The following is a 26,650-nucleotide window of genomic DNA, read 5'->3' as shown; positions in this document are numbered from 1 at the left end:
CTCCCTCCCTCTTAATCCTACCCGTTGTCTATAATTAGAATAGCTTACTTAGGGCATTACGGGCTGCTCTGGAAGCCCCAGACTGTGGTAATTGTTTTCGCCCTTTCTACCCCGATTTGCGGCACCTCCAATGTAACCAGCCCCTCACTGAACTCCATCCGACTGCCGTCCGTGCTCGCTCCCCGAACCCCCGGTGTGGCACCGCCCGGGCCGGACGAGGCTGGCCCATCGCGGGGGCTCCCGCGCCGCCCCGCTCCGCCGGCAGAACCCGGAGCACCCGCGGGCGCGGGGACTCCAGGGGCAAAGGGAGCCGAGCAAATCCCCTGCAAAACCCTGTACCGCGAACATGTGCGGCGAGGTTAAAAACCTTCCCCTAATCCGTGTCTATTAAACGCAGCCTCCGTGGAGCCGGGCGAGCGCGGCGGCACCGCACGGGGCCCGTCGGGTCCCCGCTCCGCGCCCCTCCGCCGGCGCTCCGCGGGCCGCGCCCGCCCCGGCGTGCGGAGCGGCGGGCGGGGGTGCCCCGGGCGCGGCATGGGGGGCGGGCGGGTGGGGTGCGGGCCGAGCCCGGCGCTGACCGCCTTCGCTCTCTGCCTCCTCCCAGCGCCGCAGAGATGCGAGGAGCGAAGAAGCGGCAGGCGCTGCCCGCCATCGTGCTCCTGCTGCTGGCCTCGGCCCCGCCGCCGCCGGGCGCCGAGGGCAGGGACGTGCCCGCCGCCGGAGCCGAGCGGGGGGCGCTCCTCGACATCCTCCTCCAAGCCCTGGGCGACGACGGCCGCCCGCTGCCGCCTCGGCCGCCGCGGAGGGACCGGGTGATCTCCCGGCGGTACAGCGCCGGCGGTGCCCCGCCGCCAGACCCCCGCGCCGCCGCCGCCGCCGCCCCGCCGCCGCCGCGGCTCGTCGCCGCCGCCCGGCACGGAGGTAAGAGACCCGCGCTGCCCCGCGCAGGGACCCGGCGGTGCAGCCCCCTCCGGATCCCGTCCCGGCCGCTTCCTCCAGCGGCCAAGCCCGACGGCTCCTTTGCCGGCGCATCCCGCTGCGGGAGGGAGCGGGCGAGCGGAAATCTCGGGGATGCTCTCCCATCGCCCCGGGGCTGCCACGGCGGGGGCTCTGCCTTCGATGAGTTCAAGCCCCGCTGAGGGCAGCCCCGCTCCCCGGCTGGAGCTGCGGGGTTATCCGAGACGGAAGGGAGGAGAGGGTCACTGAGGCTTCGGGACCTTCGGCCAGGTCAGCTGCGACCACCACTGATTTCAGAGCAAGCTCCTCAGAGCAAGCTCCTCAGAGCAAGACTTCCAGCTTCCCTATACTGCAGCGCAGAACTGGGGAGCCCCATTTCTCCCTAGTCTTAGGACTGATGCTCTAATCTGAACAAAGAGGATAAATGACCAATCTGGGCAACAGATCTCTGGATGTACTCCTTTAAACTTCCTGTCCAACTTTGCTGGCTCCCATGTGATGCATTTCTCTAGTTTTGCAGGGCAGGTGCAGAAGATCCAGACCGAGATGGGCATGGGGCTTATTTCACCTTTCGAGGATGCTCAGACTGGGGCAGGGAGCACTGCAGCGCTGGCACGGGCCAGGCCTGGCAGTGACGGCAGGGACAGTTCAGGACCAAGCACAGCTGCCTGGTGATAGTCACACTGCCCTTGGCCAGGAGACTGACACTGCTAGGCTTGATGCAGGGCCCTGCAAAAGCATGTCCTCCTGGAGTAGAGCTGCCTGAGAGGTTTGTGTGGGTTAGGATGGTGCAGTGCCGCAAAAAAGGGAGAATCTAGTGATTATCCCTGGCTGTGGCCCACTAATATTTTTCTCTTGTTGCCTGCCACAGAACTTGCTGGAGAGAAACCAAACTGAGGAAACCCAAGGAAGTTTGGTTTCTTAGGAATTTGTGTCCCTGGAGAGCGCCCTTGTGGCTGATGGCTGGTAATGGGTGAAGCTGAGATGCAGCCCTCCCCAAGTCTCACTGGTAGACTTACTCTTTTCTGTTCAGTAGCCTGATTTAAATGAAATCAAGCTCCACTTTCGAAAAAACTTGAGGTTGGCTGACAAATTGAGAAGTTAATAGGTGACTAACAGATTGGTAGGGTGGCACTTGTGCAGGGAGATTGCTGCACATTCTAAGGAAACTGGGATAAAATGTATCCATCAAAAAATAAAGAATGTTCTGGCCATGGAAACTTCTCAGCCTGATCTGCTCCAGGTATTGAAATGCACATCCATAAGGGGTTGTATTGCCCTAGTGAGCTTCCAGATATTGCTTTTTCAGACTCTAAAGTCTCTGGTAGCTATGGAAAACCAGCCCAAACCAGATTGCCACAGATTTGTGTGGTGACTGGAGAACATGTTGCAGGTTATCAATATAACTGATCATAACTGTTTATTTGCTGTGGCTTGAATTCTTTATGTGCTGTGGACAAGACCACAGCTCAAGAAAAGAAGTAAAATGCTTTTTCAAGGCAGAGTACATGAAGTCTTGCATTCTTCTTTTCAAGAGAATGAAAGATAGAGTAGTATAAACCTGAGAATTAGGTTTATACTATGCAATAATTATTGCAAGAATTACTATTATCAAGTGGTTTGAGGAAAAAAATTCTTGTTTGGACAACAGTCTCTCCCATTGGAGATGTTTGCTCTTAACTAAATAATTCTATTTAAGTATAGACAGTATACATACTTCATAATATTTATATAACTTTGAAAGGGAATTTTTTTAAACCCATCAGTATTACACACAGCAAGATTGTGTTTTCCGTTAGTTATTACTTTTAGTAACTATGTTGCACACAAAACGAACAACTGAACGTCCTTAGAGAAATTCTCCAGTCATCCCTGCATAGGTACAGTGTCTTAGGGGCAGCCACAAAGGTAGCTGTCTCTCCAGCAAAGAAAGAGCAGATCTAAAGTGTAAATAATAGTTACATTTTTATATTAATCTCATTTTTTGTTACCAATACCAAGGATACAAGTTAGTACTTGTCATGATGGTGTGTACTTCTTTTCTAGGATAGAGGACTGTGACAAGGTTTTTCTTACAAGTAATTAACTCTTCTTTATAACTCCTCTCACCACCACATTAATGGCAGTTTTTTACTCCAGCTGGTAGTACCTGATCATCAGCTGAACAGAACAGCTTGTTGCATTCAGTTGAGTACTCAGCCAAGTGTTTGAAACTGGAGTTATGTATTTTGATTGTCTGTAGCTGCTGAAAATCAAGCCCAAGTGTCTGATTTAAAAGATGATTGAGCACCTATTTACTTCTTTTGTTTGAAACAAAAACCACCCGGAATAGTGCTGTATACAGAACAGAGAATGCAAGACAATTTCTGTGTTTTTTCTCTTTGCCTTTTTTTCTTTTCTTAGGATGCTACTCTGTATTATCAATGAGTTGAATAGCAGGAGGACTGAAATATGCTTCCCTCCTGTTCTCTCATTCCCTCACTCTCAGGACTCTCTCCAGCTTTACTCTAGCCACTCACCGAGTTGCACCTCCAGACTCACCTTTCTTTTATTTCATTCAGGGGCTTGGTTAACTATTTGTAGAGTGAAAAAGCTGACCTGGAGTACCACTGGGTGAATTCTAGGGGCAGCATGGGGCAGGTGGCTACAGCACATGTCCAGGGGTGAGGTCTGAGAGATGATGGGACCTCCTCTTTATATTGATGGGGTCCTGCTCATTTAGCTCAGGCTGTAGTTGAAAAGCACAAGCACCTGCAGGGCGTCTTTGATGAGGCAGGAAAAAGAAGAGTGAAACATGTACCTGTCAGACATCGTGCATGCACCACTCAGTTCAGATGCATAAAGGGGATATGAAAGCAAGAGAGGTTCTGTTCTGTGCTACCCTGTGTGGATGTGGCTCGCAGGTGCTTCATGGACAGCTCCTGGGCCAGAGCTATGCCATGGGAATATGACTTGTGTCTGCTTCCTGTGATTTTGTCACAGAGCAAAGGGGCATGCTTGAAATAGAGTGGACACTCAAACCTGCTCAGCTGTTTGGGACAGTGTGATGCTGTGACCTGCCTGCAAAGGACTGTTTAGGTCTTTCTTGCCCCTTAATAACCAGAGTTATATTCCATGTCATGTGCTTCTTAACCATTAGAGTAATTTGTATCATGGCTCTTGTATGACCCAGGATGCTTACATATGCAACAGAAATACCGGTTTCACAAACACTTTGGCTGTCTTAACTTCTTATCTCTTTTATCCCTGTATGTTCAAAAGTCTTATCTCACACAGATCTGTCCCTGTTTTTCTTGGTGACTTGATTAATGAGAATAAGCACTTACTCTGAACACTTTAGAAGAAATTCCAACTAACCAAAAAGCAATCTTCATTTTTTCTAGGATTCCTGGTAGGATGGTAGGATGTCACTAAAAATACAAGTCATTCCTCAGAGTTATTATATCCAGTGGGATTAAAATTTCTGTCATAACATCCTTTACTTGCCTGATTTCCATGAAGTTTTTATGCTTGGGTGTGATTTTATATTTTTCACTAAGTGTCTTAAAGTTTTTTAATCTTAGTGATGAAAGCTCTTCAATGGATAATCTTTTTTATTACTATTGCCGGCTTCTGATGCTTAACTGTGGTCAGCTTTTTTATGAAGAAAACCTGTATTTTCACAAAGAGAAGATTCAGCTTCAGGTTATTTTTGGATATCACGTCAGGGGAACTAGAATAGTTTGTCATTCTTCTTCAATTTTTTTTGTTACATTTATCCAAAGACTTTCCTCAAAACCAGAATAGCTTCCATGTAATTAGATTTAAAGAATCTTGAGAAATAAAAAAAGATGCTTTGACTATTCTTTCCTTACATATTGCCCACCACAGTGGAGAAAGGAACTTACAAGCATGAGTGGGCTGAAATTTCCCTTTTGTCCTGGGAGACCAACAAGACATTTTAAAACATTTTGAGTAGCCATTTTTCAAGCATGAAGGAATGAAGATAAATATTGCTCTGAGTTTATGAGTATGTTCAAATTAGCCTCCTGAGCATATCTACTTCAAATTTAGAATAACATATCAGAGAAGAGAATTTGGCCCTCAAAATATTTAAACTTTGAGGTTGCACTTACAAGTTCAGTTTTATGCCAAAATTTCTTACACATCAGCAGCAGAAAACTGTATGTTGTCCTGTGACATAGTGCTAGTTTAACCATTATTCATTATGAATTAAATTTGAAAAACATGTTTGAGGTTTATTTTAGTTTATGGTTAAATCAAACCCGTGTATCCTAAGTGAGGCATAAGAAAAGTTTTGTTCTTTTTCCTTCTGTAATTGTATTGATAATTACAGCTGGAAGTCCCTAATTCTGAAAGACCTGCTGTGCCTAATACTAAACTTCTTCAGTGAATGTAAATACAGGTCTGGAATAAAAAAAGGAGACCACTGAGGAATGCAAACTTTGTCTCTAAGAAATTAAAATGTATGGTATGACATAACACAGTGTTCTTTCTAATACTTAAGTCTTATCCAGTTATTATTCCTGTTAATAAGCTAGCACTTTTTTTTACTGTATTATGTTAATAGGAATTGCTGGGCATTCAGGAGACTTAGAAGAAGATAAGAGCTAATAAAAATTACAGAGGGTCCAGTGGAAAGAACCATTATCTCTGCTTTTACCATGGTTAGGTGTCAGTTCCACCCAAAAAATACAAGTGGGTGGGATAGATTTTCATTTCCTTTGATGAAAGGAAGTCCCAAACACTGCAGAGATTCCTTCAGTTCTGCACAGTGCTTGGACAAATAATGGTTATGATGGCTTTGCCATCTGTCACACCACTGCTACATTCCTGTCCCTACCTGCTTGGGTTTTTAGGTGTATTGTGCAATATGACTTTTAACAGCAATACTCTGTGTTTGGCAAACATAACTGCCAGACAGTAGAGCCAGGCCACTGAACAGAAATAATCTGAAATCTAGGATTATACAGAAGCCTTCCACATCGTGTTGGAGAATATATGGACCAACCCTGAGAGCTGATCAGGGAGTGAGCAAAGGTAAGACACAGTTGTTGCATACCAGGAGACCTAAAATACAGTGAAGTACCAGAGTAGTCCTTCAGATGAAGTGGTCTCCAAGGGGCTTTGATCTCACACACATTAATCCCAGTGAAGGGCACTCGATATCTGAGACCTTGTGCTGTCCTGGCACAAGAAGGGAGAGGGCTTGTTGAACCCTGAGCAGCAAATATTTCAAAGTGCACTGTGCTGTCCCAGGAGCAAGATAGGATGCCAGCATACAGAAAAGCCTTTTTGTCGACATATTGCTTTGATCAATATGAGGTGATCTTCTCGGTTTTGTTTTAGTCCTATTAAGTATTTTTATAAAACTTGTATTTAGCAGACAAGACACCCAATTACTAATTTGTTCACCTCTGGCCTTATAAAAGTGAATGTCACAATTTTCACTGTATTATGCCAGTACTGGCTCTGAAGTACACCAGGACTTCTCCAATCTGCAACAAAGTGAATAGCAAAAAAACCAAAAGTTTTGTTTCAAAGTAGATCTGCATGCTTTACCATCTGTAATTGAGGAGCAGCCTGAATATTGTATTAGTCTGACTTGGCCTTGAGCCTGTTAACAAACTGAAGAGCTAATGTATATATATTGAGTGTTTTTTCCTTTACATTATGAACATTTGATTTTTCTATCAAGAAAGAATGGCAGGTCTCTGTGTTTTTGTGGTTTGTTATTTCAGGTGTTAGTCTGCCAGAGAAAGCCTCTGAGAGGTGGGAGAATGGCAGTACACAGGTATAAGGCTTTGTAATACATTTATTGTTTGATAGACTCTAGTCTTAAAAGTACACTGCTTCAAGTGTGGATATGATATTGCTTTTAAAGCAAGTATGTATACAGGGAAAAAGATATAAAAAGAGAATTATACACCCATCCATACAGCTAGGCACAGAGACTCCTCTTTTAATTAATAAGGTTTGAGGGCAATGTGCATGAGAATGATGTGATGTTTTAGACCCACATGTGATTTAAGTTACCAATGAGAATTATAAAGGCTTATGTTTTCCAAAATGCTTAACACAGCATAAAAATAATTGCAAAGTAGTTGTCACTGTGGAAAGCTATAAGCAAAACTTCATAATCAATGAGATATTTGAGAAGGATGCACTATCTACCAGAAGAGCCACTGAAAGAGTGCTGAGAGAAAAGGGTGACTGGTTCAATGCCTAAAGTATATGTAAGGCCACTGTCTGCATTGAGATAATTTTATTTTTAAAGAAGATCTCTCTAAGTGACTTCAAAGTAGTTTCTGGAAGGGGAAAACATTAACACCTTTTTTCTAGAAAAATAACATTTTCAGAGTTTTATCCAGTACATCTCACAGAAGTAAAAATACCCCAAAACTGAAATGGAACTTTATCCAATATTAATAATTTTAAGGATTGTTTTAAAACATACCAAATAAGCATACTTTGATGGTCATAGTAAGTATGTTCTTTTTCATTGCATGCATTCACATGACATTGTACTGAAAAAAAAAAAAGAAGCTCAATTGTTTGCTTATGTTTGGTTTTGGTGGTTGTTGGTTAGGCTTTTCTATTCAATTTAAGGATGAGTGCTTCATTTTGTCATTTGTGAATTAGAGGTTACTACTTTTGTGTAAGTCCTAGAGGCTATTTACTCAAGTTTTGTGGGTTTTTAATGTCAGCCAATTAGAAAACAGTTGCTCTAGTGAGGGGTTTAATTGACTATTGATTACATACTGAGGGCACAATTCTTTAGGTTATAAACAAGATTTAACACATGAAGGATCCAAGCATTTGATAGATTAGTGGCCATTTTGATATTATGCTCTGTTTTATTATGTCTGTTTGTGCAAAAATATCATTGATGTGCAGTGCTCCACTGATTTTACCAAAACAGTGCTTAAAAAGGAGTTTGTTTAATATAGGCTTTAACACCAGTGAAAAATACTGTTTGGAGTTACAAATTGTGGATACTCTTTGATCTTAATACTTTGTTTTTAAAGACACAGTTAAAATGTATGTAGCCAAGCAAAAACCAATTATGGTAAAGGCACGATTTTGAATGCTAAGAATATTTAAACTTTTTATTTTGTAAGTTTCTTGTTGTTGTTTTTTAAAGTCTATTAAGCTTTTCTTTCTCAATTCCAGTAAGTTGGTTCAATTGCATTTTAATACGTGTTATCTTACTACATGGTTTGAAATCTATGTCTTTGGCTTAAAGAAAAATATTTAAAGTTACATCAGCAAAGCAATTATTGTCATGTTCCTTGCAGATTTTAGACAGCATCCTCAGTGACATAGCACAAATCTAATTAGGCTTTGCTACTCAAATTATTTTCTCCTTTTTTACTCAAGCCTGTAAAATAAAATGAAAAGCAAAATAAAACCCTACTGGGAAACAGTCAGATAATTTTTCTTCCTTAACCTGCGCTGTTTATGATGACTTTGAAATGAAGTGTTAGAAAATGCACGCTTGTCAGTATATGTAGCAGTAGTGGATGTATGCCCTGGATTAGTAAACCCCTTAAATCCCATTGGATTAAAATAAGTAAGGAGATAGCTGTGATGTTATTACTCTAATCATGATAGAGTAATTACTTCTTAGTCTGTTAATGACATAGCATGCCTAACACATAAGAGATTTCTTTGCTGTCATGGAAATTTCAGTTTAGGAAATTTAGGAAAAAGATTTTCAGAACTTGTCTTTTACACAGTAAACAAAGAGTTATGGCTGAGACATACTAATAAGAGGGTTTCTTGTGGTCTTCTGGGCCACAAAATCTTCTGGGTGAGAAGGCAATCTAGAGCAGACTAATTGCTTGCATTTGATCCTATGCACCTAAAGTTTGAATGGACCTCTTGGTCATCAGTAAATTAGCAAAATACCACAACTTGGGCTTCCCATTATTGTATGATCAAATGCTAGGTTTGTATGTGAAGATAACATATACAGATTTCCCCCTTTATTCAGTACCAAGTTACTTTTCTAGGTATCAGGCAATTTTCATTCTTTCAGAAAAGAGATTACTACAAAATAAATAATTTGTATGGATAAGACTGGCAAAGGTATAACAAATTTCCACTCAGATCTACTTCTCATGAACAGGGTGGCTCTACATTACCTACATGGTGTCACTCCATGTGTGGATGTGTGATTCAGCTGCATGGGAATATGGAGGATCACTTATGTAAGGTGCAGTCAGGGCTTTAGAAATCATTTTTACTGAAGTCCACTGTCCCAGAATTGAGCAGCACCTCCAGAAAAGCCGTCTTTGCTTTTGGCTGGGATAGTTGTTTCTTTCCTGTCAGAACAAGAAGTGAGAGAAGGAGAGAATCTGGAGATTAGTATTGCAAATATGATATCTTAGAATAAATAGAAAACTTCTCAAGTATTAAGAGGAGCACTTTCTTTTCAGTTACACTCTATCTCAGATGCCAGAATATTATAACAGTGACAGTGGTACTAAAAACCCAGGGAAATGTCACAAACTTTGCTCAGTCACAAACTATAGAAAGTGCTTTCTGCTTTTTGGTTTCAGGTTAGCTCTTTTATGATCAGCACCTTTTGGCCCACTGAAATGTGTGTTTGTATGTATATTACACCAGTTTATGAAGATCAAACCTCCAATATTAGTATGTCTAAGTCGCTTGCTATCTTTGATTCATTTATATGTAACACTCACATAAAATATTATGATCTTAGTTATGCTTTATAAGTGGTCTCCTTATGTAACTATGATAGGGTAAAATGACCTTAGCCTGAGCGTAAACCTGACATATGATCACTGGGAGTATCTTTAAAGTAGTATTTTAGAATAAAGTATCTATAACGCAGAAATGGTGTATTGTTAATCCATATCTGACAGTTCTGTATCTGTTCTAATTCAGAAAGAAATAGAAACATTTCTAAAATAAGCACAGGAAATGTAAAGTACAGTTAAACATTACCATTTGCACAGCAATCAACCTGGAGCCTATTCATATTTAGAAAAAAGAGCAGGGTCTAATTAAGCTCTGGCAAACTCGGTTCCATTTCCTTTCACACCAACAGAGTTTGCCTATGTTTGTCAGTGCTGAGTTTGGCTTGTATGCAGTTAAGCACATGTCATCAGTTTTCATTCAGTCAATTCAACTAGTTCATATATTCCTTTTGATGTATTGCAGCTGTTCTTGTGTTTAATTTATGCAAATATTCCAGAATCTACATTTATTAGCAGCCATGGTAGCTAAAACAGAGTGCTTTGCATAGAGTCCTGCAGAATTGCACAAAGTGAATTTCCTCTTAATACTTACAGATATATAATGTCTGTATCTTATTCTAAGAGTGGTTTTGCCTTCAGTCAGGAGCCCTCCAATAACTTTCCAGGCATAATTTGGAGTCTCTGGATTCATCTGAAATATCATCTGAAATATCTTGACTGTTTAATGATTCCAAGTAGCTAATAGACAAATTAATGAAAATTGGTTTTCTGTTACAGAAAAGAAACGCTTGAATAGGGAAAAATAGCTCTAGTAAATAATGCCTTGAATAGTTTGACCAGTCTTTTCTATATGCCTTGTTATTTTCAGTGAATTATCCTTGTAAGTTTAATAAACAATTAGCATTGTAATACACCTTTCCTCTTGGAAAGGGGGAAATACATATTTGCAGCTTAATATTCAAAATAGAAAGTGTTTCATAATACCCTACATTTTCTCATTTCAATAGTTTGAGGGATATGCTTTCCTGTTTATTAGTTTTCTTTTAAAAATAGGAATCTTTTACTTAAACTCATACATCAGATCTGTAATAGTTTGGAGATTTTTTTTTCTTTTCAAAATAAATATGTATTTTAGTGTTTTACATGTTCACATCTCTGGCAGAGGAGAAAACAAAAAAGATGAAATTTGCACATAGTGCTTACCTGTACTGTGTACAGTGTGTATGTGGTATGTATGTGGTGCTGTTCCAGCACAATTGCAATGTATATTTGCAATATAAGATAAGAATCTCATGTTGCAAAGTATAGTTGTTAAATAACTTTTTATATTTCAAATGAAAACTTAACAGAATATGTTAATCTAGATCTTTATCCATTCTAGTTTTAACCATTTTCTAAAGTGATCACTAATAGTAAAAGCAGAAAAGTACCCATCTACACTACACTTGGCTTATTTCTTGATCCCACAGCATTTTCGGATGTAAAAAGGGATTTGCTGAAAGGGGAAAAAAAGAAAACCATCCTTCTTAATGTTCTTTTGCCAAGCTAATATAAGGGTCTCCACAGGCAAGGACTAACTAATATAAATATGCTTTCTGAGCAGCTATTGAAGAATTACTAATAAACATAATTACAGCTGAGTTCAAGATATCCAACCTTGTAAATATATCCTGGTATAATTTCATTACACTTGGCTGAAGCCCTAGAAGAAGCCAATGCTTCAATCTCTTTGTTCAAGTCTTAATGAATTATTGGAAAGTGGCTGATTAAAAATCATTGAATCAAAAGAGGCTGCTGCATTCTAAATGTTGCTCTTTTTAATGTTGTTTGCCTCCCAAGTTGACTCATTTCCTTCACCAAAAATCTCTGCACATGAAGCTCTGAGCCCACTTTTTTGACCATTATATTGTGTTTGGAAGATAAATGTGGCAGATAGCAGTTTGGTGAACACTGTAAGTGTTCATTGGAACTCACGCCTTAGAATAGAATTCTCCCCAGGAGCTGGGCACAGCTATATGGTAGCTAAAGGGCATAAAACAAAATAAGTGAGATGCCCAAGCAGACCTTAATTTCTTCTTAGAAAACACACTTTCTATACTTATTCCTTTTTTTTTTCCTTCTTTTTGATAAACCTGTTTGCTACCACTTTCCAGTTCCCTCCAAAACTGGCAACTCTTCAGCTACCCGAGGCAGAGTCGCTAATGTAAAAATATCTGTTTATGACACTGAAATCACTGTGAGGCACTGGGGAAGAGCTGTGACCTACACTATGTACCAGCATATACTTGTGGAGAGCTCCAGAACATAGTTAATCAAAAAAGAGCACAGGCATAAGGGATTAGGATGTGAGTGCATTTTGAGATTGGACCCAGATCCTTGGCCAATTCCTTGACAGCCTGAACATATTCAAAGGTATGGATGAAGTTTGAATAATTGGTGGTCCCTTCTCAATGTCTTAGAATTGTTCCATTACTTCCTGCAGCACACATAGGAGACAGTCCCACTGTAAGCATTCACATTTCCCAGCAGGTCAATTCCACACTGCATTGTTGGTTAAAGTAGACTCAAATAAGTGCAGGGTTAAACTGCATCCTGATCTTTGTCATCTCCATTAAACTAGTCTCGCCTAAAGTTCTTCTCATTGCATGCATCCCCTTCAATAATGTAGAAGGAGCCATAAAGTTCCCCACTGAGGCAATGGTTGAAAAACACTATTCAGATTGTGTGGGATTTTTCAGTTGAACCTGCCTTCAGATTATCCTTTCACACAGCCTGTGCTCTCTAAGAGTGGAGATGGGAGTTAAGAGGTTGGCATGCTTGGACTGAGGCTCTTTAGGGATGACCTTGCACTATGATTAAATTAATAAGCATGGCCTGCACAGATGGAAGTGACCCACAGTACATGGGTTTAGAGTTTCTGAGGTATCTCACTGGTAACATACCTTGGAAGGATACTCAGTTGTATATCTTCTGAAATACCACAGAAGAAGCACCAGAGCAGATTATGTTTTTACCTCAGTTACAATAGCCTAAGGATTATTTCAAATTAACCATATAGGTTTAATTGGAAGAGGCAAGTATACAGGCTAAGGATATCTGAAGCATGGTATTGAGGAATGTAGCCCAGGCCTAGTAATTTACTCCTTCTCATAAGAGTATGGTAAAGATGCAGAGGGTGAAATAGAGGAGGAAATTACATGAAAGCTGATTTTGCCAGACAGGTAAAGACTTACTCATGTTGGTAGAATCTCCAGCTGGGAAAATCCATGGTTGTTATAGCCTCTATGCCACCAGAACAGAAAAAAGTGTTGGCTCAGAAAAGAGAATCTGGCTCAAAGAACTTAAAATAAATATCAGATGTCAGAGCTGTGACTTAATTGTTTAGCTAAGTAGATCATGTGAATTACACACAGATTGAAGACCTGGTTTTGCTCCTGTGGAAATCAAGGAGAACAGAATCAGGGCATACTCTCCTTCCAGCATTTTTCTGTCCTCAAAAATGCGTTCTTTGAGAGTACACCAGCTCCTAGATTAATTGTACCAGCCGGGAATCCAGAGACCTGCTTCTACACAACTGCTTTGTGGTTTATTGCTGTAAACATAAGCTAAGACTCTAAACAGAACCCATTTCCTTAGTTGCTCTTGGTTTTTATTCTAAAATTTGACATTCAAACAATGGATTCTGTCACTAAGCATGACAAATGGAACTCCTGGTTTAGACAGTGGGTTTGGACAGTTGCCAGTCTCAAACAGATACATTGAGATGTACTCTTATTTTCCTCCTTTTATTGTAATCTTGCATTACAGCTCTTCCAGTCTTGGACTTAGACCTGTGCTCCAACTGAAGGACATTACCTTATAAATATCCCCTTGAGGAACTGTAGTTTTGAAAGACTTATAACTTCATAGTGATTTTTTTTTTCCTTGTAATGAATTTGTAATGAAAATCTAAGAGGTGTTTGTTACTTTTATGAATAAAAGGAGAAAATGTTTTAAATCACACCACTTTTAATCTTACACTAATGAATGCTTCCTTTAGTATTTTTAAATTATCTATTAAAATTTAAAAAAACCAAACATATTTAACCATGAAGGTTTATAGGTGTAAGGAAAATATCCAAAGAAGGACACTAGCACCTGAAAACTTGAAAGGAATTTTTATTTACAACCAAAATTAAATTACTGGAGCTGACAGACAATCTTACATTCAGGAATAGTGGGATTGTTTTGGAAGAAGGCTTCACATGAACAATTGAAACACATTTCCATTATCTGGCTAAGATCCTTCACATAGTACTAATGACAAGGTGAAATACTGGTAGATGTGTGACAGAAAAAAAAAATATTTGGAAACTTCTACAACCAATTTATTGACTGACATATATTTGTACAAATTCTGTCTGGATGACAAATTACTTGGTACAGCATGTAACTGATACTTTATAAAGGAACAGAGCATAGAGAAACTAGTATCGTATTGGACATACTTGGAAGGTGCTTGAGAAAATATTCTCATTTAGATAGGGCAGTTCTTATGTGCTGGTTTCTGCATTCATATGGCAGCTAGGGCTCAGCTTGTTCACGTTTGTGATGATGATAATACCATTACAGCAGTCTTTTAACCAGAATTGAGCTGTGATTTCTTTTTCTGAGAAATGGAAGTTCGGTGTCTAAGCACTTAGCGAGCAATTATGTTTCCTTCAAAAATAGTGAATTAATCAAAGAAAAATCAAAGTTTGAGGGGAAGAGGAGGAACATAATATTCCCAGTGTTGAAAAACGTGAATAGTTCACAGCAGGAGAAACTATCCTCCCCATTCCAAGCCCACCTATCCTGACACTTCAGACACAATCAAATGTTTCTTCTGTAGCTCGAGTGAGTTAGCTCCCTCCAGCTCCAGGTTATGTCCTTCCCACAGTTCAGTGCCCAGCCTTGGAGGAGCCAACTCTAGGGATAATCTGTTGCCCTTAAGAGGATGTTGAACTGGTGGCTGGCAAGCCCTTTCAGGCCGTAAATAGTCATTGCTCTGCTGAGGTGGGAAGGCCTCCTTGGAATTACTGCTCATGCTGCTAGTTGTCTTCATAGCAGTGATTGCTAACTATTCCTGTCACTCTCTCCTCCCACTCACAGCTAGCAGAGTCCAGACAAGGTGTGGAGGCCAAGCAGAACGCAATGGAGGGGACAAGGCAAAAGGCAATGGCTATGCAAGAGTAAGGCAAGGACAGGGAAGATCGGGGGAAGTGTCTGTCTGGGTCCTTAGCATGGATGTAAACAGATCTGTATCATTCTCTCTTGACTGCAAGTCAACCTTTTCTGCTTCTAAGGCTACTGAAGAACCTTGGTTAAATACAGTTGTCCTCCACAGCTTCTGAAGGATTGACCTCAGTATGAGTAAAAGTAGGAAGGTATTTTGTAGCCACTGAAAGTGCTCCAAGTGATACAAGATGAACACCAAATATTCCTATGCCTGTTTATCCTACTTTTGTTCTCTTCCATCTGGATGAATTTTCCAGTCTCTGCCATAGCACTGTCACAGGTGCTTTTACTCTTGAATGATATGGTGATGTGGCTCACAGAGAGTGGGAAACTGAGACCACATGAACAATTGTGGTATCTCAAAGATGGTCCTGGGAGTTCAAGTCAGAAAGCTGGGAAAGGATAGGGTATCTGTATTCTTTCCAGTTAGCAGTATAATACAATGAAAAAGCAAAGTCAAGTAAAATCAGTATGTGTTTGCTTTGTTTACTCTTACTGATCTGATTTTGTGAAAGCTTTTATTGAAAAATTGGCTTCACCTGAAACGTAGGAAAATCTGGAGACAAAAGTTTCTCTCAGAAGACTTTGTGTCACTTCTTCCTGCACTTGCATGAGAGAAGGCGGGTTTCCCACAGTCCATCCCACATTGTGCTGCGGATGGACTGTGCTTGCAAGGCTGCAATAGCACAGCATCCCTGGCCAGGATAATCTGCTCTCAGTATGTCCTGTGATGTTTAATACAGAGGTACAAGGATTACAGAACTGAAGGTCATGCTTTCTCAAAAAATACTTCATTCATTTTCTACCACAGATGAATGGAGGAAAAAACTGCAGCAGTGAAGAAAATTTAGAATACAAATGAGCACAAATTTAGAATATAAATTTAGAATAGAAATGAGCACATAACGCCTTCTGAGACAGCAGCACAATTATGGCTCTGGTGCTTCAGAAAGAGAAACTTGAAAAAAATGGATTGCTTTAAAAGTTATCTGTCTCATGATGTACACCAAAGTTCATTTGCTTTTCCTAAAAACAGTGATGTTTTACAGTTTGAAACATCCAAAAGGGTCCCAAATACTGGGCAGATTTTTCATAAAGACAAGCACTGAATCAGTAGGATGCTACTTACAGATTTGCTAGAAATGTGGCAAGGAGCTTGAGATATTTAATTTCTAATCCCAAGTACACCTTAGCATGTGGTAGTATGTAAACCTGAATTAATTTAGAAACTGACTCCATTTAGTGACTTGCAGTAAACAAACAGTGGAGGATTTAGGGATAAAACACTGTGGCAAATAAATGCAATTCTTCTCAAGGTTTAAGAACACATTTTGGTTCATGGTTTACAAGCTTGTATCATTTTTAGGTAAGATGTAGTGTGTAATCAGAAGGACTCCAGGAGAGAGGTAGTAGTAGAGATTTAAAGGGAAATTATCTGTCTTAGGTGCTCATAGGCCGTGATCCAATGGGGATGACAGAGCATAAGTTGGTAAATAAATTAAAATTGGTATTTCACATTTAGAATAATTTGGCTGAAGCCTATTGGATTTATTGAATCCAACGATCACCTATTTCAGGAAGAACATCCAAGAATGTTGTTAATAAACTTTTCAAATAAATGGAATGTGCCTAGCTAATGTAAGACTTCTCTTCCCATTTATCAGTTATTAGAGATAAATAAATACCCCTTTATTCTTAAAGAAAGATCCAAGTCATGTCTTTTGTGTTACTATTTATATTATATTATGTAGAGAATTTTCCATAGTTTTTTTTACAGTGTTCCTGAAGTTTACTGCCCCATTGCTCAAATAAATTCTATAAATCCAACTGAAGTTTATCCCACATTTGTCATGTGTTTTCTTGAGATTCAGCCGAAATCTCTGCAATAACAATAAAGCTGAAAACTACTGAGTAAAAAATGGCTTCCATTAGTCTCTTGCAATTGCATGAACGAGGTGTTCATGAATGAGAGGGAGTATACGACCATCAGTGAGAGTAGAATTTGACTGGTCACTGTAAAAAGGCAGCACTTCAAATTAAATTTCAAGCCTATTTTTAGAAATCTTAAAAGAAATAATGAATATTCCATTCCAAGCAAAAAGTGAATAAGGAGAAATTTGAAATGCTTCAAATCTATTTACATCTGTAGTGTGAATGTGTCAATCCATCAAACAAATTTTATGAGGACATATAAATACAGATCTACAGACAAAAAACTAAGCATGCAGAACTAGGAAATCTGTATGCCTTTGCTCTTTGAATGTTTTTAATGGACTTATTTTCACATTTTACTACCCTTTTTAGGTGTCCTTATCTGTTTTGGGGTTTTTTGTCAGTTTTAGGAATCCCATTGTACAATAATTTGTGCATTTTTTTAAATGCTCAGTATTTGCAGTACTGCGGTTTTAGTAGAACCAAAATTGATTGCAGTTATGCTCCTGAATGCCCTGTGGATATTAATCCTCCTGGTTTTAAGGGAGCAGCTGATATAGATAAGACTTGCAAGGGTGACTAAGAGAGATGGGACATATGTGAGTAGATGTTCTGGGATAAGAGTGAATGGTTGACTCTAGAGCGAAGAGACGACAAAAATAGAAACCGTGACTAAATGCCAGACTGTGATTTTGGAAGCTAGTGCTTCGTTTTATACACATCTTTAGCAGAGTTAATAACAACACAGATTTTTTTAATGTAATACTCTTGACAATGTGGCTGACATAGTAAACTTCATCAGCCATTATGAAAGCAGACCCTGGTAGATTTTTTCTCTGAGGTCAGTCCATTGTAACTCTAAAGTGCCTGATGTCAAAGCCCACTTAATTACTCAAGTTTCTGGTGAATGTTCCAGAATAAAACCTTACAATTTTATATTGTGTTTGTAACTAAAGTTGTGAGAATTTGAAGATATATCAATTAATCTGCATTTAAGAGGAATATTATTTGCCATGTTCACATCAGAAAAATATTACTGGAATGTATACCAAGGCAAGTAAATGTTAAGTCATTAGTTTAAGTGTCCTTAGAAGTACTTTTTCAAGCCTTGAAAAGTAATTAAATATGGAAGCATCTCTTATACATGGGAGCAGAACTAGCATTTTAGGACTTGACTAATGAAGTATTATAATGTATCACAATGTGACTTCCAATTTTCTGTATAAATAAAGTTGTAATGCCAAACAAAAATTTTATGGACAGCAAAGAAGTCCAAAGAGATTGGAATAGTGTTTATATCTACTCTTTGAGAGGATAAATTGACCAAGTCAGTTATGAATTCTTAATTGCACTCTATGTGTAATCCTTAAGCTCTGGAGTATACTTTGTGTTGTGGGAACTGAAAGGGCTCCCATTAGACTGGATAATGGGAAGCCTGGTAAATTCTGCTCACAGAGCAGGAAGGTGTGCATAAATACTTTCAGCATATTCTACATTCAGTAGATGGCAGTGGTATGCAGTAATATATCAATTCCTGATTTTCTCTTTAGCAGACACTCTTACCTCTGTGAATCCAAGCCATGTTGATTTGGGGATTTATCTGAGGCTTTTTCTTCCCCAGAAAATACTGAGATACTAGATAATTCTTCACTTCCTAGAGTAGAAAGTGACAGAAAGTGAAAAAAAATTGCTAAGTTATTGTAATCTTCATTACACAGCACTTGGAGGAATCTGGTAAGTTTTGAATTACAACAGCAATATTACATCCAAAAAGGAATGTGTCTGTCTGGAACATTGACTCATTTTCCATCTATGCTCAGTATGCACACATCAAAGTCTCAAAACAAAAGTATTCAGTAAGTGGGAACTGTGTGTTTTACTTAACAGGAGTAGTAACACAGACTTCTCGGAATACTGCACACAGAAATAGATATTTTCCCTCATCTAAAGGAATGAATTGCAGATCTAGTGAAGGAAAGAGTTGGGGTGGAGGTATATAAACAAACAAATTACTAGAGATAATTAGAAATGATTGTTAAACTTTTAATTGTGGAAAACTGGAAGAAAAAGAACAAAACAAAAACAGAAATGTAGTTTATGTAGTAGAAACTGCAGATGAGTAGTCTAAGAGAATTAATATACATAATTTAAGAAGATATTTTCTCATATGGAAGCTATTTCTAACACAAATAATATAAAGTTTTTAATGATTTATGATTGATAATGATGGAAGGAGTTGCTCCTTTTTGCACAAAGGGTTTTTTCCCCTCTCTATGGGAGACTGCAATAGGAAAAGCATTAAATCTGTTAGTCTTTGAACTGAGTTGTAATACAACCACAAATTCATCCTAAGGATTTTGAGTGTTCTTAAGGACCTCAGAATCAATTGGTGGTCCCTTAGTAGGGAATAAAAGTGTCACGTATTTTCAACAAAGTGCATACTCTGTTTCTCTGTTGTTTCAGACACCACATGAGGAATCAGTAAAACATTTCAATCTATACTAATATGTCTATTGTGTACAGAACAAAAAATAATATCATTCCAGTAACAATGGCATAGCATAGAAAATATAGCATCTTCAGTCTACCCAAAGCTGCTGGAAGTCCCCAGTTTTTCAGGTAAGGACTTTGTCCAGCCCTGAGCCCAGAAGTAGGAGTTTTGTGTAATCTGGTCACAGCTGAAGTGTAATAGTGAAAGGAGGGAATTAAGACCTTTTAATTGGTTGGGGTACTGAAGAAAGAAGTATATGCTAATTGATTCAACCATGCTTAACATTATCTGCTGCTGAGGGCTGTGCTAGGAGCTGCTCTCTCGAACACTGTGAAACCTCAGTGTGGAAAGTGCCCCAGGCAGGGATTGGGATCCACTCCCTGTCACAGCTGCCCACAGTGGTGACCACTGTTTCTGTCTACCTCTAGCAGTTATACCAGGTGAGAGCTCTAAGCACGCACTTCATGCTCAAATTATTCACAGGGTATTTTATCTGTGATTCTCACAAATAATGCCCATGTTTTACTCCACACCTCACTGAATTCTTATCAAGTGAACACTAACAATTTTTTCTCCACTAGGATGCCTTATCTTTCCTCTTCAAACTGTTTTCTATTTTGAGCAAAACTCTTTTTAATCTTTTGTTGAACTGAGGCAGTACATCTATATCTAAAAGTTGTAGGAATAGTTATGTGTGTAGATTGAATGCAGAGAAAGGATGTTTTGGGACATTAAGTTTTTTAATATATATATATATATATTTAAGCACTGTTTTTCTAGTGTTTCACTTATATTTGGGACAGCTATGCTGAAGATACTTTCATCTTGGCATTACAATGTCATTCTAGTCACCCATCTTCCTAGCATATCATTTTACTTGACTATTATTATCATGTTTTCGTTGAATTCCATATCTGTTTCTTCAATTCTTCTGTGAACTTATAAAATTCTTTACAAATTTACATTTGTAAGATTTTATTGTAATTTTTATTACCAAAGATTTTATTTTTTGTGTTAAGTAAACCATCTTGACATTTTTGAAAGTATGCAAACCTCCTCCTAGAAGTATTTCATCTTGTATTGTTGCAGTAGGCAAGAGTTGCCATCTTTAGGCAAGGTGGAGAATATGTAGAAAAGAAAAGCTCCATCCAAGTAAATGTGATGTATCTGTGTAAGTACTTGAGACAGTTTTGCTGACAGTGTTCCAAATATTTTTGGGAGCATGAAGTTTCAGCTGTTGCAAGATTTATTTGTATACTCTGAACCAATAGAGCCTTTGTATAAGTCAAAACTTTGGAGAGTATTGTCCTTTAAAATGTTTCACATTTATTTAAAACTCTGCTAAAATATACTGCATTTTAAGCAGCTTCATGACATGAAATGTTCTTCCTAAAAAACAAAACAAAAAACCAAAACCCACACACTGTTTTCATGCCAAAATGTTTTGGAAGCCTGCATCTGGGTTTATAATAGAAGAGTCAGCTGCATCTTACTGCTGATAGTTTTCTGCCATTTCACAGATAAAAAACAAGAAAATGCACAATGGTGCACAACTCTGGCTGGATGCTAAACACCCACCAATGCCACTCTCTCACTCCCCTCTGCAACTGGACAGGCGAGAGAAAATATAATGAAGATTGATGAGTTGAGATAAGGACCTGGAGAGATCGGTCACCAAATACTGGTGTGGGCAAAACAGGCTGGAATTAGAGATACTAATTGAATTTACTATTTACAGAATCAGAGCAGTATAAAGAGAAGTAATGTGAGACCTTATAAACACCTTTCCCCACCCCTCATTTCTTCTCAGCTCTAGCTCTTCCCCCTCAGTGGCAGAGGAAGATGGAATGGGTTTTAGGTCAGTTCATTGCATGCTGTTTCTGCTGCTGTTCCAGCATGGTATCCCTCCCATGGGAGACAATTCTTCATGAACTTCTCCAACTGGAGCCCATCCCATGGGGAACAATCAACCACAAACTGCTGCTATGTGGGCCACTCTTTCATGGGGTACAATCCTTCAAGGGCAGGCTGCTCCAGGGTGGGTCCCCATGGGGTCACAAATCCTACTAGGAAACTTGTGCTGGCATGGGCTTCTTCCTCCATGGGTCTGCAGATCTTTGCCACGACTCTGTTCTGTCATGGGCCTACCACGGGTTCACAGCTTCCTTTCAGGCATCCACCTGCTCTGGTGTGGGGTTCCTCCAGAGGCTGCAGGTGGATCTCTGCATCCCCCTGGACTTCCATGGGCTGCAGGGGCACAGCTGCCTCACCATGGTCTGCACCACCAGCTGCAGAGGAATCTCAGCATTGCTCAGCACAATGGAGCACTTTCTCCCCTTCCTCCTCCACTGACTTTGGTTTCTGCAGAGTTGTTCCTCTCAATGTTCTCAATCTGCTCTTCTCTGGCTGTAGCTGCATCTGCACAATAACTTCTTTATTTTCTTCTTAAATATGTTATCACAAAGGTGTTACCACCATTTCTGATTGGCCCAGCCTTGACCAGTGGAGCACTTTTGCTGTCCAATTGACACTAATTCTCTGAATAAACTAAAAATGTACAGAAGTTGTCTGTTGGGAGCATAAACAAATAGAGATCTTGATTTTTTTCTGCCTGAGGATGTGGAGGTTTTATGTTCCAAGTCAACAAACTGTTGTGTGGAGTTGGCTTATTTCAGGGCTGTGATCACAGTTCTTTTTTTTCCATTAGGACATGATTGTTCCTGGCACAATTATGGTGACATGATACAGGAGACAGTGCAAACACAGGGTAAAAATCAGCATGTGCTGTCACAACTTTGCAGTCTGAACAGACAAAACACAGAGAAACTGAAGGCACAGAAAGGTGAAAAGACCTGTTGAAGGTGGAGCAAGAAGGTGGAGCAACTATGTCTTAAGTTGCAAGCTGAGTACAAACCTGAGATCAGATTGTAGGTTTATTAATCTCCCAGGTTTTGTAATTTCACCCAAATTAATGAAAAATTAAACATTCCTATCAGCTGCTGTGTGCTGAATATCAGCTGAAAGAATTATCTTCTGGGGAATTAGCTTTACAACAGTGGTTAAATCAATTTTGGAATGTTGATAAAAATTTGAGAGAGGGGGGCTGGATCAGGTGTTGCTTTACTAATTCTTAGCCCACACCTGGCTAGCTCTCCCCATCATCACATTTATCCCAGCTGGGATAAAACTCAGGCAGATATATACACCTCTTATCTAAAGCCATGAGATCACTGAAATGTCATAGCTTGATAAAACTAACAGTATGGATTGGTTTAGAACCAAATTTGCATTATAAACTTAACTATTCTGTCTGTGAAGCAGAGCTGGAAAACTCTCTAAATTTGTCTTGTCCCTAGAGTTTACCATAAATATTTCTGCTATTTTGGAAAGAAGATCCAATAGCAAATCCATCTTAGCACCATTTAATAGCTGCCCATGTCCAGTGCTGTGGCAGTATTTTGCCCAAGATGAGTAAATATCTAAGGATATGCATAGAAGTCCTAATGTAAATAAGAAATAAGTCCTAGAACTATTATTATGTATGATTATAAACTGAGATTATGCCCAGAATGAACACAGAGTCGAGAGCTCATGTGCCTTTTAACCCAGATGTACTCTGTGGTGAGCAGTGCAGACTGTAAGCCTGGGCACAAGAGTGCCACAGTCTAAATGTTCTCCCAGCTGATTAAACCAATGTTACTATAGGATATATACTGGCTATATTTTAATAATTTGTGTAATATGGTCTTGATACAAGATTGAGTAAGCTCTCTTGAGTGGATTGAGTAAGCTCTCTCCACGCAATATTTCCCATTTATGTAGTTTCACACATAAAACATTTTATTTTTTCATTTTTCTCTTTTTTTTTTTTAGTTTTTCACAGTGTGACTTTGAAGTGTTTTAATTTTAGTAATACTTTTCCAGTTTATCTTATTATATTAATGCTTCTGCTTTTCTTTTTTTGAAATTATTATGTCAAAGGATTTAACTTGCATTGTGAGGATATGAGCCTTTTTTGTGAAAATGGACACCTTAATAGGTGATAGATTACGCATAAAATATGACTGGAGCAACTAAGAACTTGTTAGAAGCCAGAAAAAGCTAATTCAGGAACTTTTTCATGATGATTTTTTGCTGATGTATAGAAGAGCTTGTCAGAAATATGTATGGACTTGATATCCTGCTTCTGGCCACAGTGTGATCGGGAGTCAGTGACACATATCCTTTTCAAAGAAGATGTTCATTAGTTTGATTGAAATTCTAAGTCTTTTGCGACCTCAGACTCGCAGTTGTGTACAGACAGAAGGGCTTGGCTATGCTGCTGGAAGAGGGGAGAAAATGACTGTGCTTGTGTTGGGCAATTCATAGTTCTGGGGGAGTTGCCTGTGCCATTAGAGCCAGAAGTGTTCCAGTAACCTGTGCTGCCTGTGATTCTCATACAAATGAGCTCAGGCTGTTTTTGTGCCGGGCTGGGGCTCAGTGATTGTGTTTTACCCAGCACATGGACTGTCCTGTTGAGCCAGGGAGCTGAAGCATGGGCACATGCTGAAAAGCGGATTGCTGCCCGGAGCGCCGGCAGCCGAGCGGGGAGCAGCAGGCGCGCAGGCAGCGGCACTCGGCTGCTTTTCAACACAACTGACCCAGATTTCCCTGTTGGAGCAGGCTGGGCTGGGCTGGTGTGAACCCTGGGCCATGTGGCTTACTTGTGGAAAGCAGACTGGAGTGTTCCTTCTCAAGAACAACCAACACAGCTACAGCTGCAATTTTATACTTGCAGTGCATAGCTCCTTGACAGAGCATCAGCCTGTCCTCCTGTTTCACCTTCTGGCCATTAAAGAGTCAGATTTTGGCTGTAAACAGACTTTTCCTAAAGAATTTTATGGGCCAAATAGAGAATTTCATGGGGTAAAAAGCAGCTACTGTTCCCACAGGAAATTCTGTGTGCTTTGCAAGTGTCTGTATCTAAATATTCTTTGTCTGAACAAGAACGGTCAGTTCCTAGCCTATCCTTCACCAGACAGTGATTATTCATCAGTACTTGTCCACTTGAGACATCTCATTTAAAACTCACACCAATTGTTTCCCTATTTTGTCTTTTTATCATCTTCATTATGTACAATTTTAAAGTACCTGACATTTCTTATCAGTAAAATTCTAAGTTTATTAGAGAAGGGATAGCATTTCTTCTGCAATGAGAAAAGAAATTAGTCAAAACTGATATATTTAAGGAATCTTAAGAAAACTAGGTTTCCCAAACTTGATAAGTTGCAGTAAGACTTGGACATTTTATCTTAAAATCCCAGCCTAAAAATACACCCATGTGACCTCTGAGAAACTGCCTAAAGCCAGTGGTAAGAATTTATCTTGACAGATAACCAACATCTTCGTATAGTATGAAAGGAAACTAACTATCTCCTTCTACTCACTTGTACTTTCTGGGAAAAAAATGCCATAAATGGAAAGGGAATATTTTAAAATTCACAGCAGTTTTCACAGGAGAGAAGGACCATTTTTTTACTAATATTCCAATGAAAATGTGCATGATCCATGTTTATTTTAGGTGATTTGTAGGGGAATTTTCTCTTCAGGTACTTGTTATTTCAAAATCCAAAAAGTAATATTTAATTTGTATTTATCTAAGTATTTTACATAATTTCTTCAGGTACTTACATACTTGTAAGTATTATATTTTATATTATTTGCAGTCTTTCTATGCTTACAGCCCTACTCAGACCTAAGATGTGCAGAAATTAGTGTCAGAAAATTATTGTGTGTTGTAGGATGACCATATAGTATTCATCTGGGAATTACCTGAAATACTTCACAATGTTGTTTAAATACCCAGAGCCCCACAACTATGAAAATTAATCCTAGTTAATTTGGGAATCTATTTGGTCTCTGTACATCAGACATCTTGGCATATTATGCTTTCAGAGCTTTTACTGTAATTCCTAGGCTACATAAATATAATTTTTTTTTCTTCTCTCCTCAGAAATTTTTCCAAGAGATTCCAGTCTAAAAGACAAGTTCATAAAACATTTTACAGGTAAGGCAGCTGCTTGTATTTTCCACATGTGCATACTCTAAGTACCTATAAATGTCTCACTACTAATTTTTTTGAGGCTCAACATTTCTGAGGCTAACATTTCTGAAGTTAAGTGTACATATTTTAGAAGTAAACAGTTTTGAAGAATTCTAATTTCATTGAATAATCAACTGAACTATCTGGTCTAAAATAACTTTGAAAATATGGTAAGTTAAAACATTATTTAAAAGTCACTGTTAAACTTTTATCCTCCTATTGTGCTTTCCATATTTATTTTCACATTCACTAATTTTAGAACTTCTCATTGGACTGCACATATTTTTAAGAAAGAGACCTTTGTGGCCAACTAAGTTTTCACCAAATCAGGGAAGATTTTTTCATCTGTCTTATGATGTCTGCATGTGGATACTTATTTTAATAGTGGAAACAGATAGAACAAGGAAGAACTAAATTAATGTAAAAGAAAAATAAAAATAACTTGCTGTTTCAAGTATGAAAGTTTATGATGATTACAACATTACGATTATAATGCACTTTGGGACTGTATTGTAACTACTGAGAAAAATATTGTACCCTCTGAATATATGCAGTAAAAGTTGCTAATGACGAGGTGCTTGCACTTATTCTTTGCTCTCCAGTTCCAGCTTTCTGTAACTCAGAAAAGTGAAGGTCTCAAAGTATGACATTGCAAATCTCATGGTGATTTTCAGGGTTATTTGAAGTATTGAAACTAAAAGCTGGAGAAATGGTTGGACATCAGAGCATGAAAAAGATAATTGGAAATAATTATTCATTTCCTCTTTGCTGGAAATTTCAGGCAGTGCTTGAGAATAAAGGAAGGTATTTGTTGTCTCTTTTGCATGGGGGAAGTGTATTCCAGCCCTTGGGATAAGCACAACTTTCAGGATCTTTCTGCCAGTCGCTCACTGAAACCCAGCGGAATCTACAGGAAATGTGCCAGAGCCAGCTGGCCCTTCACCCTTGCAGTAAACAAGAGTAATTGTGAACATGATCATTTTCAGTCCATATGAGAAAGAAATTAGCATAGAGCTTCAAACTATGCCATGTGACAGTGCAACACTGAATAGTCCTCTCCTGGGAAGGACAGACAAGAGAGATTTGTTTATGTTAGTACTTAATCAATTTCTTTTTCATTTTTAGCTTTGGAAACTTTATGCTTTAGGCTACCATAAAAAGCTCAACATAAGAATTTGGGGAAGCTAAGTAATGAATACAGAATGA

The 26,650-nt window shown here is 39.2% G+C and overlaps 1 protein-coding gene across 3 annotated transcripts in view; it reads left to right on the top strand.

Moving 5' to 3' along the window:
* Positions 1–26,650, top strand: part of ALKAL1 (ALK and LTK ligand 1) — a 43,572-nt gene that overhangs the window by 7,904 nt on the left and 9,018 nt on the right. For 2 of the 3 annotated variants that reach the window (XM_085572108.1, XM_021555737.3), the window contains exons 2-3: positions 605–921; positions 25,355–25,408. In XM_085572108.1, coding sequence (XP_085428234.1) covers positions 615–921; positions 25,355–25,408 — 361 coding nt within the window. In that variant the 5' untranslated portion in view covers positions 605–614. Of the gene's footprint in view, positions 1–604; positions 25,409–26,650 lie in introns of all 3 variants that reach the window. The other variant, XR_014952902.1, reaches the window with a different exon arrangement.

The sequence above is a fragment of the Lonchura striata genome, chromosome 2 (assembly GCF_050655825.1).
Source record: "Lonchura striata isolate lonStrDom1 chromosome 2, ASM5065582v1, whole genome shotgun sequence".
Taxonomy (NCBI): Eukaryota; Metazoa; Chordata; class Aves; order Passeriformes; family Estrildidae; genus Lonchura; species Lonchura striata.
The sequence above is the reverse complement of the archived record's forward strand: the minus strand, read 5'-3'. Positions and strand labels throughout refer to the sequence as shown.